This window comes from Mustela putorius, unplaced genomic scaffold, assembly GCF_011764305.1.
Source record: "Mustela putorius furo isolate JIRA1106 unplaced genomic scaffold, ASM1176430v1.1 tig00003853_pilon_pilon_pilon, whole genome shotgun sequence".
Lineage (NCBI taxonomy): Eukaryota > Metazoa > Chordata > Mammalia > Carnivora > Mustelidae > Mustela > Mustela putorius.
This window is the reverse complement of record NW_025422005.1, coordinates 45,645,945-45,660,834: the sequence shown is the minus strand read 5'-3', so window position 1 is coordinate 45,660,834 and position 14,890 is coordinate 45,645,945. Positions and strand designations below refer to the sequence as shown.

Sequence of the window (14,890 nt, the reverse complement as noted above, 5' to 3'; positions counted from 1 at the left end):
TGCCCAAGGCCTAAAGCAGGCAGAATCTGCCATCAGCAGCCTCATCACAACCTACCTGCAGATGTCTGAAGAGCTGGTAATGGAAAGGCCAATAGGTACCTTGAACCTACCTTCCAGTTGAGTTCTTCAGATGGATGTCCATCATGGCAGACCCTTTAGGAACCCTGGCTTCTGGTTAGAGAATATGGTGGCTACATACCCACCATCTAGGAAGGCTAACTAGGGCTTGTAAAGGGATAGATAAACAAGGTGTTGTTTGGTCTTTGGGTCAAGCCCTGCTTCTTCTGGCCCACCAGCCATCGGAAAGTCGTGTCACCTCTTAGTCTCCGCTCACTGTGCGAAGGAAAGCTCGAGAGACAGCTATGCCACCAGTGAGCTCGGTGAGCATCAGACATGATGATAATGTATTGGAAAATGTATTACAAACTATAAAAATGTTTTACAAATGTGAATGGTTACTTTTAATTCTCTTGAGGGCATTAAAGTGATTAATTACAACAGTATTATCAGATGGAACATAGTTCGTTGGGTTACAAATGAAAGCACTAGGACTAACGTGGTGGGGGGAGTGGTGCGAAAATAGATATTATTCCAGATTCTCAAACATACATGCTTATTAGAATTATTTTTAATTTTATGGCCTAAGAATCCCCCTTTTCTATAAAATTTAATTAACTCTAGTTTCTATTTAAACAGCAAATCCAATGGAATGAAATAACAATCTATGTTTTCTGCCTCTGCATGTTTTTCTCGTTTAATCCTTGACTGAAAATCATCTGGCAAGAGGAAAGTCTATATCTCAAGAATGAAGGTTATTTTAAAAGTTGTGCTTAAGGAGAAAATTAGCCAATAAATTATATTTATGATGTTAGTAAAAGTGTGACACAAGTTCAACACATTTGAAATGTAAATTGTTTGACTTAATTATTAACTTCATTTTATTATTTTCCTACCACTGAAAATAGTTGTAGGCCATTTTAAAAGCATTGAGTCCCAATTGCAAGGAAGCCTAGAAGCTTCATGTGCATTGATTAAATAGAAGTATTCCTTAATAGTAATCAGGAAGAGAGAGCATAAGGATTGCCATAGTTTCACCAAATAACATAAAATGTTGTAAACATGGTCAAGACTCTTTCCCTGAGACAAGAGAGTATCTAGAGTCTAGCCAAGTCTGGTCCCACTGGGACTTCTCTTACCCTGTCCACTCACTTACCCTGTCCACTCTGCTGGCCGCCTCCTGCTCCCCGCCCCCCACCTTCATACTTGTTACAAATTGCTCTTCTGTGCACCTGCTCAACTCTCCCAGGCCTCTCCTTTCCGCTGTGTCCTGGCTTGCACCAGGCTGGATCGTCCTTCCTCTTCTTGTTGGCCCAGCTCACTCCTCTTCATCTTCAGAATTCAGATCCGGTCTGTTCTCCTTTAGCAAACCCTCCTTAAGGGGCGCCTGGGGGGCTTAGTCGGTTAAGCCTCTGCCTTTCACTTGGGTCATGATCCCAGGGTCCTGGGATCGAGCCCCACATCGGGCTCTCTGCTCAGCGGGGACCTTGCTTCTCCCTCTCCCTCTGCTCCTGCTCTCTCTCTCTCCTACTCTCTCTTTCTAATAAATGAGTAACACCTTTAAAAAAAATAAATAGGGGTGCCTGGGTGGCTCGGTGGGTTAAAGCCTCTGCCTTCGGCTCGGGTCGTGATCCCAGGGTCCTGGGATTGAGCCCCGCATTGGGCTCTCTGCTCAGTGGGGAGTCTGCTTCCTCCTCTCTCTGTCTGCCTCTCTGCCAACTTGTGATCTCTGTCTGTCAAATAAATAAAAATTTTTAAAAATAAATAAATAAATAAAACCCTCCTTAAGTTTCTTTGCCAAAAGCTGGTGGACTCCCTTTCTCTGTCCTCCCACAGAGACCTCTGTCGCCATCCCCGCCACATTGCCTTGAAACTGCCAACTTCTGTGGATCATCCCACCAGCCTACAAGCTCCCGGCAGGCTGGGGCTTGGCCTGTCTCAGTATCCTGTTCACCCGGAACACCGCCCAGGTGTTCTGTGTGTATGGAAAAAGCATTGTGTAGTTGGGAAGGAAATTAATATGTGTGTAGGGCCCTCCTGTGTGCCCAGCACTGCGTTACTCAGTCTGAAAGCTGAGGGGGAAGAATTTAAAGTTCATTAACCCAGGTAAACTTCTTTCAGCAAAAAGAGCCTTTTGTGCCTTTTTAACCAGGCTTAGACAAAATTCAAAAGAAGTGCTGTTATGAATATTGTCAATAAATCTGAAGGAGGTATTATCTTTACTGTCCAGGTGAGGGAACTGTAGCCCCAGGGAGTTGCAGAGGTTGGGGGTGAATCTATCAACAGGTGTGGGACCTTCTCCAGCACCCGTAGCTCGCTCACTCATCAGAAGGAGAGTGTAATCCTTTTTTGGCACTAAGTGTAGCCTTCCAGCCAGGCCTGGTTACTGCAGAATTCAGGGGCAGGGGTCCCTGGAGGGCAGGCAGGCAGACTTTTCCAGTCCTTTCTATTGATTAATATTTTTAGGGTCCCCCCAATCACAAGCTGTCACTTAAAATCCAGAGGTGAGACAAAAGAGTTTTCTCCCCAGTGGGCAGATTTCATACAAAGCGTATGATCATATATTTAAGGCAGGCCATTTGGTTCCTAGCCATAGACTCCCTGCGGTCTCTGAAGCTCGAAGTCTATGCAGATTAATTTCTAAGTGTATCTTAAAAGCTTGCTTCTGCTGCTCTGGCCGGCCTTCCTCAGACAGTCCTGTATGATGGATGGGGATAGAGAGGATACAGTGTCTGTAGTCATGAAGTTCCTAGCAGTGATTAATAGTGTATATACTAGGCTGTTTTTGATGCCCTTCTTGGTATTAAATGATATGTTTTCTTTTCCTCCAATGACATTTTTTATCCTGAAGACTGACTCTTTCAGAGACTGTCATTTGACTACATGCTCTGTAGGCGGAGCATTCCAGTCCTGACCTGGGTGACTTTGAGGTCACTTCTGTGAGACTCAGTTGGCTCATCTGTAAAAATGGGGATGATGATCCTTTTCTCACAGGTTCATGGGCTTGGGAGCATTTGCTGTGAGAAGTGGCTACAAAGTGTCACGTCTCATTGTATCTGTCGCTTGGAAGGCACTTTGTATGTGTGTGTGCGCACAGAGAAGGAAAGCAGTGAGGCAATCGCCCTCTTGCCTTTATCTCCTGGAGAAGAGAGAGAACACTGCCCTTGATGGCGAGTCAGCGTGAAGCAGGGTGATGGGTTATGGGAGGTGGATAAGCCCGAATTTCCTTAACTAAGCCCAGATATGCTGCCAGACACACCGAAGGGAGAATTGATTCTGGCTGCCTCCCAGGTGTTGTCTTTAGCATCAAGAGGTAATGGCAATGACCAGTTGGGCTTATTGTGTATATAGTCATGACGACAAAGAAACAAGGGTCTTCCTGTCATACCATTTTAAAGCAGTGCCCAGCAGCCTCGACTTCTCTTGTGGTGACATCACTCTCTTTTTGTCTTTTCAGGCTGTGACCCAATTAGAACTTTTTGGGGACATGTCCACCCCTCCTGATATAACCTCTCCCCCCGTAAGTATGCACTGCAGCTCAGCCTTCCGCCCCGCCCCTTTCCTTCTCCAGCAGCATGGTGGCAAGAACGTGGGCTTTGGGCCAAAGAGGGCTGCTGGCGGGTTTCACCTCGGCCTCTTGCAAGCTGCGTGATTTGGGCAAATTAACCCGCTCTCCTAAACCTCGGTTTCCTCTGCTGCTTTTTAAAGGAATTAGGATACCTGCTTCTGTTTCAAGAAGTAAGTGAAACCATGCATCAGCAGTTAGAGGACCCCGTTGGGTACTTACTTTTCTGCTGGGCAGGGCAGAAAGACCTAAACGGGATGAGGTCCTTGCAAGCAAGGTCCAGTTGGGAATATGGACAAGAAGTTCAACAAGACCACAGGCATGATGGGCCATTTGTCGGTCCCCACCCAGAGCCCACCCAGCCAGGTGTTCGTCCCAGGAAAGGAAGCACCTTCTCCCCCAGTATCTTCTGCCTTGTCCCACCTCCTGCCTTCTTTCTGTCCTCTCTCCCTCCTCGTTTTATCTCCTCTTTCCTCCCTTGCCCCCCTGGCCACCCGGCTGAACTGAGCTTCTCCTGAAGCTTTGGATTCCCAGGTGGAGTTGCCGCGGGGTATCTATCCCATTGCTTGTCATTATAAGTCACTGCTTGCAGAGGGACAGAGATGGCGGGGAACCCTAGTTGAAAAATGAAAAGAAGAAAAAAGAATGAAACCCGAAACAAAATTGAATCCCAGTGCTTTGAGAAATGGTTGCATTCAAGGCCACAGAAAAGAACAGAATGGAGATGGACCCTCCAGGTCCTCCCTTGCCCACTCCCCGGAGGTGGGGGACGCATAGAGAGCAGGGAGCTGCACCTGCACCTGCAGAAGGCGCTTGGGGGGGTGGGCAGCGCCTCTGGGCTTTGCGCGGTCCTGCAGAGACCTAGGGATGGTGCTCGGGTTCATTGGCGAGATGCGCCTCCCAGCGGAAAGGCTATAACCTCACCCCTGGGAACAGATGGCACGAGACTTTACTGCCCACAGCTGCCACGCCCTGCTTCCGACACCTGATGTCCTGAGCAGATCTGACTGTGCAGAAAGCAGCTCCTGTCTACGGAGAAGCTGGGATGGCTCTAACCAGTCTCTTTCTCTCTTCTGTCCTGGGGGTGACAGCTGCATCTTGGGCACTGAGAAACTCCAGCTGTGGAGCTAGAAAGGCCTGAAGAGACCTTCTGACCCATGCCCTTCATTTTACAGATGAGCAGACTGAGGCCCAGAGGGGGCATGGGGCTCCCCCAGGGTCACGTGGGGAAAACAGATCGGCGTCGATTGTGTTTAAAAGTGCTTAATGCAGCAGCACATGGCTGTGTTTCTGGCCCTGAACCCGAGTGCCGTCCAAATGGGTATTTAATAAACCCCAGAACAATGCCCTTCCTCCCGCAGGCTGCTGGTCTAAAAATGGCCTTGTCGAATTGCCATGGTTTCGGGATTAATTGCTTGCCCCAGTCTATTCCAAGGGGAAAAGAAAAATAAGGATATTGTGACATCAAATAGACATACTTTGTGGGCAAAAGCCTGTTGTGAATGGGTGTGGGCCTTTACAAACCCAAGTACTGATGCTCAGGGCTGAGCATCAGTATCCCTCCCATCTGTCCGGTTTGTTTCGGTACCCCTCACCTGACCCACCAGTTACTGTAACAGACCTCTCTCAGATCCCAGCATGGACTGGTCATGTCTCATTCCCTGATCCTCAGGGTTCGGGTTTTGTTATCATCTATTTGAAAATATTTCTTTGTCTTTGCACATAAAGATTCAAGCATAATTCTGGGAGGCACCAGGAGACGAGGATCTCTGCTCTAGTCGCTAAACTTTGTTGGTGCACTTAGTCAAGCTCTTTATTTACCACGTCTTATGTGACAAGCCCTGAGCTAGGCTTGCGGTAGGTCCTGCGTGGGTGTGTGTCAATTTCAGCTGACCACCTCTAAAGGCTGAAAACCACGTATCGTGGCATAATTTGATGGCTGGAATAACACGCCCAAAGAGCAGGGGCTCACACCAAAGAGTTGTGATACTGATCCCTGTTTACTGAGCACCTGCTAACGTGCCTCAGCCCAGTACTAAGTGATATAAATGCATGATCTCCCTTCATGATCACAGCCGCTCTAAAGGTAGGTATCCTGTCTCCTGTTCTATGGTCAGTGTCTACAGCCAGCTCATGGGCTGCCCACCACATCTGTGGCTTGGACTGCGGCTGGCTTTGGCAGCACCCCCACCCCTTCCTTCCTGCACCTGCTGCCTCCCATCCTGGATGAGTGCTGAGCCAGGTCTCCCAGCAGCCTCACACGCCCTCTGCCTCTCTCTGTCTGACAGACTCCTGCAACTCCAGGTGATGCCTTTATCCCGTCTTCATCGCAGACACTCCCGGCGAGTGCAGACATGTTTAGTTCTGTACCTTTCGGCACTGCTGCTGTACCCTCAGGTAAGCGGCCCTCCACCTGCTTCCCTTCCTCTGGCCTCCCCCCACCAGGGGAGAGAAAGGGTTGACTTGAACCGGCGGTCCAATTAGGCCAGACACCTGTGGAGCCACCAGCCTCTCCTCGTGACTCTTCAGATGACGTGGAGAAGCCACCACTGGGAGGTGGGGGAGTGTTTACAAATCTGTGAGATGCTGTAGGCTGGGATTTGGGCGTGTCCAAATCCCTTTCACCTGGAAAGGTCAAGATTCTAGGACACTCAGTACACGGCTTCAGGGAGCCCAGGCCATACCTGACCATGCCACGTTCAGCGCAAGTTCATTTCCTCCTGTCCATCTCAGCCAGAGGAAGGGAGGGTGGCAAGTCGGGGACAGGAGCCTCCACAGACTTCTGGAGATCGGACTGATAGGACCTGTCTGCCTCCTTTGGTAGAGACTCAAGAATGGGGAGGTTCTCGGGGCAAAGCGGGATGCTAAGGGGAGAGAGCAGATTGCTAAGAGTGAATTAGGAAGGTGATGGGGCTCTAAGTGATTTTGAAGGTTTTTGTTCTGTTTTCCAAGCATCTGTTAAAATATATATACTACTTTTACAGCAGGGTAAATACATATAACTTGTTTCCAGGGCATCAGGCACTCCACTTAGCCAGGCCACTCTGCTTGGGGTGTGGCCACAGGTGGTATTCTGCTCTTTACATACATGAGAGCCTTAAAGACTGTTCTCTTTCTTTAGCTACATATTTGAAAATCTGTGGCTTCTTCTTTCTATCTATTTCTTATATACAGCCAGGGGATCCTGAGTATTTTCTTTTTTCAATTTGATGTATGTAGTTATTTGAGGAAGAAAGAGCATGCACATGCAAGCAGGGGGAGGGGGGCAGAGGGAGAGAGAGAGAATCATCAGGCAGACTGTCTGCTGAGCGTGGTGCCCGACGACGTGGGGCTCAGTCTCACAACACCCAAGATCCAGGACCTGAGCTGAAATCAGGAGTCCCCAACGCTTATCCGATTGAGTCACCCAGGTGCCCCGAGCCTGAATATTTTCAGTTACACATCTTCTGGCGTTTTTTCCTATAAAAAATTAATTTTCATTACATAGTGTTAGAAGCAAATTCTTGCCATCAAATATGAACCTTGCTGTTATTTGAAGTGAAGTAAAAATTCGTACTCTGTTCTGAAGTAGTTAAAATTATTCCTCACGAGCCCAGAGATCATTAAGAATTTTCAGAAGCAACAGAGATTGGTAGCCATTGGCTCTAACACTTTAGCATCTGCAAGAAACCCAGACATTTCATTGCTAAGCTTCCCAGTCAGATTGGTTTTACCCATCCCTAAAATGGGACAGTGGTGATGACTAGTCTTCCTTACCTAAGATGGATATTAAAATTTCCTTGAGAATAGTGTGATAGAATACGATCTTTTAAAGAAAAATACCAGGGGGTCCTGGGTGGCTCGGTCATTAAGCGTCTACCTTCAGCTCAGGTCATGATCCCAGGGTCCTGGGATCGAGCCTGCGTCAGGCTCCCTGCTTGGTAGGGAGTCTGCTTCTCACTCTTCCCCCTCTCCCCCGGCTTGTGTTCCCTCTCTTGCTGTATCTCTCTCTGCCAAATAAATAAAATAAAATAAAAAAATAAAGAAGAAGAACAGTTTTCTTTCAGAAGTATATCACCTTCCTGCGTTGAGACTACCCATGCTTTGCCCTCATTATCTGATCCGTGAAGATGTCCTGGGGCAGGTCATGGGAACTCAAGACCCCAAAAGCAACTTGCCGATGTGTTCCTTCCATAAGTATTCACTGAGTGCCCACAGGAGTTGGGCCCTGTTCTAGGTACCTGGGGTGTGTCCATGAATACAACAGACACGGGTCCTGCCCTCAGAGAGCTTCCCTTCTACTGGGGAGACAAGCAACAGCGTAAAAATAACTAATTTCTATAATATGTCTGCAAACGGTAAGTGGTGTGGCCAGAAGAAAATGCAGAGTGGAGTGCGGGGGCCTCGGCCCAGGTGGAGGACAAGTGTAAATGGAGACTGTGGTCAGGAGGGACACGTGCCAAGGTGAGCTGTGAGCAGATGAGAAGGGGTGAGGCAGGAAGCCAGGAAGGTGTCCAGGTGAAGGTGTCTAGGCGAGGAGTCTCCATCGCCTTCTCTGTCAATGTGGGTGACACAGTCACGTGGCTCCCGGCCCTAACATGAGTAAAAGCATCCAAGGACCCGCCCACGCCACTCACACCACCACTCTGGGCCTTCTCCTGAGCCTGGGTCACATCAGGACTTGAAGACCTGGGTTTCAATCTTGCTTCTTGACCAGCTGTGTTGCAAACTCCGGACAAAAGCCACTTTGTGTCCAGATTCAGTTTCTTCAGCTGCTAAAAAAAAAAATCGGTACATTACCGGGAGATGACCTCCACAACCTCTGTGTTGAGAGTGGAAGTGTAAAATTAATTTCAGTGAGCACATTTTTGCTTTGCCAAGTGCCTGCTTCTGCATCAGTTAGGCTGAGGAACAAAATTAGACTTCAGGGAGTGGTCAGCCAGCAGCCTTTTCCTCCTTGAACAGGCCCTAAAAATCTCTGCAGACACTAAGGCGCCATCTACCTGTTCCCAGTTGTCCAGCCAGGGGTGGAGAGCCAGGGACACAAACAGCGGTACTGATGGACCCCTGGGAGATTTTCCATCCAGTGCACTCGGTTTGGATCTGGGCTTGTCTATGGACATTTTAAACTCCTGAGCAAATTACTTAACCCGCCAGAGCCAGAGTTTCGGAATCTTTTTTTTTTTTTAAGATTTTATTTATTTACTTGACAGATATCACAAGCAGGCAGAGAGGCAGGCAGAGAGGGTGGGGGGGGGGCGGTGAGGAGCAGGCTCCCTGTTGAGCAGAGAGCCCAATACAGGGCTCGATCCCAGGACCCTGAGATCATGACATGAGCTGAAGGCAGAGGCTTAACCCACTGAGCCACCCAGGCGCCCCCAGAGTTTCTGAATCTTTATAAATGGATCGAAAATAATACTTTTCTTGCAATAATATGGTGAGAATTGAATGAGAAAACAAACTGAAGCACCTTGAAATTTGCTGGCACCCCGTAGAGGCTTCCATCAGCAAAGGCAGCTCTTGTTGCTACTGTTATTATTATCATGACTCTTATTTTTAAAGTAGAAGAAAATGTCTTGTCTGACCTATATTTTTTTTTTTTTCCTTTAACCTTCCTAGAATATTTAGAAAAACACCCGTGTAATGAAGTTTAGATCTTTGGCCTCTTAACTGCGCATGACAGAGCTGGCCTGGGGGCATCGAGAATGTACTGTGATTAAATACGGATGCTGCCACTAGCCAACTGTGTCACGCTCCGCTGAATCTCTTCTGAGCCTCAGGGAGCTTATCTGTAAAATGGGGACGGTCATTCCACCGCATAGAGCTGGTCTGACGACTGCATGAGTTAATACGCATCAAACAGTGCCTGGCGGTGTTTCTGTAAGTAAGCAGTCAACAGATGTTTGCTAGCTTGTCCATTAGGAGCGCTGGCTCTCCCCACCCCCGCACTGTGCCCTGTGGTCGCTGCCTCAAGCCGTCCTCTTCGCCCGCTGCACTATCTCAGACACAGTGTAAAGAAATACCGATACCAACTACACAAGGCTCGTTGTGAGGATCAGTGCCAAAAATGGAAGCTCCACGAGGGCAAGGAATTTTTTTTCTTTAATGTTTTGTCTTCACTGCATCTCCAGAGACTGAAACAGTGCTTCACACCCAGGAGGGCTCTTTTCAAATGAATGGATGGTTGGATGGATGGGATCACGTAAATAAGCATTACCATACAAATTCTGCGTGTGTGTTGGGGGAGTCCCTTAAATGTCACTGTTCTTCTCACATTTAGTCTACTTTTTAAAATTCAGATAATAAGGTATCCCCAGGTGCAAGCATCTGGTTATAAACTGCAATTGCCAAGCCTCCTTCGAGATCTAACTGCGAGGCAGTGATGCAGGTGTTCCCTTTCACTTCGCAGCGAGGAGATTTATGATTGATCTGAACTCCGTGGCATAAACAGATGCTCCGTGGCACCTCCTCCCTCCACTGTCGAACATTAATGAGTCAGTGTTACCAAGCTGCTAAGCGGCTTCTGTGGCAGCCACCAAGTGGCTTGTCTTGTCCAGTGCTGCCGCAGGCGGCTACCGAGGGGTCCCATCAGGCATGTCCAATGCCACGTGGCCGGAGAACCTGAGCTCACAGGTCTGGGAAGGGCCCAGGCTGCAGAGACCACGCCCCCCCCATCCCCAGGAAAAAGCGAGTGAGACCTGCAAGGTCCCAAACATGATACCCAATTACCCTGTGCTGCTTTTTTTTTTTTTTCCTCTTTTGAATATTGTACTTGGGTCTGAAGCAGATGGCATGAAGCCAGGGAGACATGTTAATAGCTCTCTCCAGAAAAGTGTGCACAGCCCATCTGTTGGTTGCTTGTGGTGGTGGGGGGGGAGACAGTAGGAACGAAAACCCTGCCACCAACAGTAAAATCATCAGAGATCACAGCACTTACCGATCTTGGAGTTTAATTGTTCACTTGGCCAAGTGCAGGGAAGGCATGATTCTGCTGTGACTCACTCACCTTTACAGAGAGACTTCCTCCAGGCTCAGGCGTTTATGGAGCAGCTGAGGAGCGTCCCAGATGGCATTAGACACAGAGGACAGGGAAAGAGAAAATAAAGCGTTCCTACTAGCAGGTGGTTGCTTGTCTAATAGAGAAGACAGAATAACGGGACAGTTACAACTCAGTGTGACCCGTGCCATCAGAGAGATGAACACTGGGGTCTGCAGAAGCCCAGAGAAGGAGAACCAATGGAGTCCAGAGGGCAGGGAAGGCGCCCGGCAGAGGTGACGCTGAGCTGATTCTCAGGGAGTCCGTAAGGCTCAGCCACGTGAAGTAGGGGTGGCTTTCCAAGCAGAAGCACGAGCAGAGATGGAGAGAGTGAGGGGTGTTTGTGTGTGCGGCTGCTGCCCCAGGGAAAGGTGCCAGTGAAAACGGCATGGATCACTGGGAAGGGGCCTGATCCCTGAAGTCTCCGAAGCCACGCTTGGGCATCTAAACACTATGCCCCCCGCAGTGAAGCACTCTGCTTGCATTTTGGAGCAGTCCTGTGATGGCATGGCGGGGGGGGGGGGAGCGGAGTGGAAGCAGAGTGAAGGATAGCCTGGCGGGAGGCTGAGACTGCCCATCCCGTCACCAAAACGGGCATCAGGATTGAGGTCATTGAAAGATCCGTGTCCATCCCGTCAGACCCAGTGCCCCCCTTTTAGGACAGATATTTGTAAAGTTTTCTTTAAATTCTTGAACTGAAATTCATAGATAATATCACTTAACCCACAGTTTTTTTAAAAGACGATATGCTGCCATCATTGTGCTTCAAGGAGGAAATCTATAAAAACTCATTTATAATAAAAAGACATCGATTTCAATAAGGAAAATACCCAGGTGCAACCGCACTAGAGGTCCTACAAAGTGGTCAGATGTGTAGACCTGTCTTCAGAGTTGCCGCAGGTGCAGAAGGACCCAGGAACGCTGTGCCCGCTCGAACACCATGGGAAGTATTTCTGTCGGGAACCACAACATTCCCAAATGTTGAACAACTCTTGGCCCTGTTCCAAACAAAAATAAAATACAGTCTGCCCTCAAGGCACACAGTTGTTACAGTCCTGAAAAACTAAGTGCACTCAAACTGCAAAGAAACTTTGAATTTCTAGGTAACTCAACGTCCTGCCCATACTCAAATAATCGTAGACAGAACATGGGGGAATTCTTTGTTGTGCACGTTGGTCTCACACATTATAGGATAACCCGCCTCTTAAGTGCGGGTAGTGTCTCCCTCTAGCAAGTTATCCTGACAGCCAAAATACACCCCACTAATGTCCTGATCACCACCCCCTCCCTCCATTGAGAACCACTGGGCCCCATCAAAGCGAATCAGAAAATGAGAAAAGCAGTTACAGAGTGCTGAGTCTGTTGATGGACTCAAGTCACTGCCTTATTGTGTGGTTTGTGAGGTGAGAGGCAATGCACGCCCCTCTCCCGGCTGAAATGCCAGCCCCCATGCCTCTTCACTACGTGCACTAGGGCTGCGTGGTCGTGGAAGGATACGGTCTGTTCAGCATGGCCGGCATACTGCTGACCTTTTCCGCAGGAAGCCCTGGTGCCCCGTCTCCACTTCTCTGGATCCTGCTGTCACCTCGCAAGGAAATGGCCGGTCATGGAATGTTGTCCCCACTCCTTAGCCATCAGTCGAGGGCCAGGGGATCTGAGACTAGAGCCTGAGTGAGGCAGCCCTCATGAGTGAGGTTTCTCTGAGCTCTCCAGAGTCCCTGACATCACGACATCATGACACGATCAGCGCCGCAGTGCCTGTCTGCCTTCCCCCTGGAAGTTGCTAGGATACTCTGCACCCACTTTCCTTCCCTGGCCTCACTGCCGTACCCCTGCAAACTCCTTCTGACAGCCATGAAAAGGCTGGTTTTGGGAAATCAGGTCAAGCCAGCTTCTCTCTGCTCTTCTCTGCCCAGCCTGGGCATCTGTGTCCTGGGCTCAACTGCACAGGCGTGTGGCCGCAGTGCCCTCTGAGAAGGGCAGGAGTCATTGGAAGCACCTAGGAGTTTCTCTGGGCCCGCCCACAGTTAGCTGCAACCTGAGGTGGGCAACCAGACCAGATGTGCTTATGGTGCAAAGTAGGCCATCGAGTTGGGGCAGTGTCATGCGGAGGGAAGAATGCTATCTCTGGGGACAGGTGACCTCAGTTCAGGTCCTGATCCCCCTTCATGCTGGCTGCGTGACCCCAAGCACAGACCGTCCGTCTCTGGGCACCAGTTTCCTTATCTCTGGAGTGAGGATGTGAAACATCTAATACTGAACCTAGAAGTTAGAGGCATGTAGCAAGTGGAAAAAAAATGTGTTACTGTTGCTACTGTGGAAAGTGTTACTTGTGCTCTTTTAAAAAATGATTTTATTCTCACCTGAAAGGAATTAGTACCGCCAACAATTAACATGGTAACGGATGTGAGTAGACCCCTTGGAGTTGCACATTACCCAACCTAGGCCACTGTACGAGGGGCTCCTGCATAAGTGGACAGTCACCTAAAATTGGCATAGTAACAATACAGAAATAACATATGATAATACCTGGAGCTACCATTTATTGCTTGGCTGCTATGTACCAAGCAAGGTATTAAGTACCTTCTGGGCTCTCTCTGATTCACATCCCACTAACTGCTAACATTTACTGAATGCTCATTCTGTGTCAGGTGCAAAACTCCACATCAAATATGTCATCTCCGTTTACCTTTAAACCAAGCCCCTGAGGTAGACGGTATTTTGTGCCCATTTTACAGATAAGGAGGCAGAGCTTGGGAGAGCTTGTGGAGCTCTCCCTGAAATCCAGAGATGTGAATCATCAGTCTGAGTGTTAACCTAGGCCTCAAAAACCCCAGCACTCCTAATTCTTCTTCCTTTGGCACACAGCTTCAGTGTTTAAAATGACGATCTTACAACCTGGCTTTCCAACAAAGAGCCTGACTTTTAGAGAGCTTATGCTATCAGTCTGGCAAGAAGGGGAGGCAGGATTCAAACCCATGTGTGCCCGATTCCTAGTCCTCCTCCTTTTCCACTGAGACACACCAGCTCCTGCGTCTGTGTGAGTTCAGAAACCTTTAATGATTGTAGCAATATCATCATTATCTCTCAGATATATGTCTGGCTTGCTCACTCACCACATTCCAGTTTCCGCCTACAAATCAACTCGTTCGAAAGGTTTCCCCTGACCATTTCTCTAGAAGGAATGCTCCACGAGAGCAGGAACTTTTGTCTTACTCATCCTTGTCCACGGTCTGTAGCCCAGAGCCTGACAGACACCTACTAGCGGCTCCGTATCTTTCTGCCGATCCCTTGATCCCATGAGTTCTTTCCCAGGTGCCTGACTCTCATTTTTCACCCTTCCAGGTTATGTTGCTATGGGCGCCGTCCTCCCATCCTTCTGGGGCCAGCAGCCCCTCGTCCAACAGCAGATCGCCATGGGTGCTCAGCCACCAGTCGCTCAGGTGATGCCGGGGGCTCAGCCCATCGCATGGGGCCAGCCGGGTCTCTTCCCTGCCACTCAGCAGCCCTGGCCAACTGTGGCCGGGCAGTTTCCGCCAGCCGCCTTCATGCCCACACAAACTGTTATGCCTTTGCCAGCCGCCATGTTCCAAGGTCCCCTCACCCCCCTTGCAACCGTCCCAACCACGGGTGACTCCACCAGGTCAAGTCCACAGACCGAGAAGCCCAGACAGAAAATGGGGAAGGAAATGTTTAAGGATTTCCAGATGGCCCAGCCTCCACCCGTGCCCTCCCGCAAACCCGACCAACCCTCCCTCACCTGTACCTCAGAGGCCTTCTCCAGTTACTTCAACAAAGTCGGGGTGGCACAGGATACAGATGACTGTGATGACTTTGACATCTCCCAGTTGAATTTGACCCCTGTGACTTCTACCACGCCATCAACCAATTCACGTGAGTGCCCTTCTTTGGAGACATAAATCCATTGAGAGTGATGCCTTGTTTCTGGAGTCAGAGAACGCAACTCAACTCAACTCAACTTTATAACACTACGAATAATAGCAATAGCTACAAAGTATACATATCTTCTTCATATACATTGTTTTTATTACTTTTATACTCGTAATAATGCTTATTATAGGTTTTGTTAGACCTGTTTGGCCAATAATGAAAGTGAGGTTCAAGGACGAGGAGTGCAGTAGATTTAAATACAAACCTGTTCTTTTTCTACCAGACACTCTGCTGCTTATGTTTTTGTTAATTTGCTTATCCATCTGCCCATTCTTTCATTACCCCGCATTTATGAAACACAG

At 48.8% G+C, this 14,890-nt stretch overlaps 1 protein-coding gene across 4 annotated transcripts in view; it reads left to right on the top strand.

Annotated features, from left to right (window-relative positions):
- The window catches only part of DAB1 (DAB adaptor protein 1), a 1,133,694-nt gene that overhangs the window by 1,100,177 nt on the left and 18,627 nt on the right, over positions 1 to 14,890 (top strand). For all 4 annotated transcript variants that reach the window (XM_004751627.3, XM_004751624.3, XM_004751628.3 and 1 more), the window contains 3 exons: positions 3,515 to 3,577; positions 5,911 to 6,019; positions 13,983 to 14,531. In XM_004751627.3, the coding sequence (XP_004751684.1) occupies positions 3,515 to 3,577; positions 5,911 to 6,019; positions 13,983 to 14,531 (721 nt within the window). The remainder of the gene's footprint in view (positions 1 to 3,514; positions 3,578 to 5,910; positions 6,020 to 13,982; positions 14,532 to 14,890) is intronic.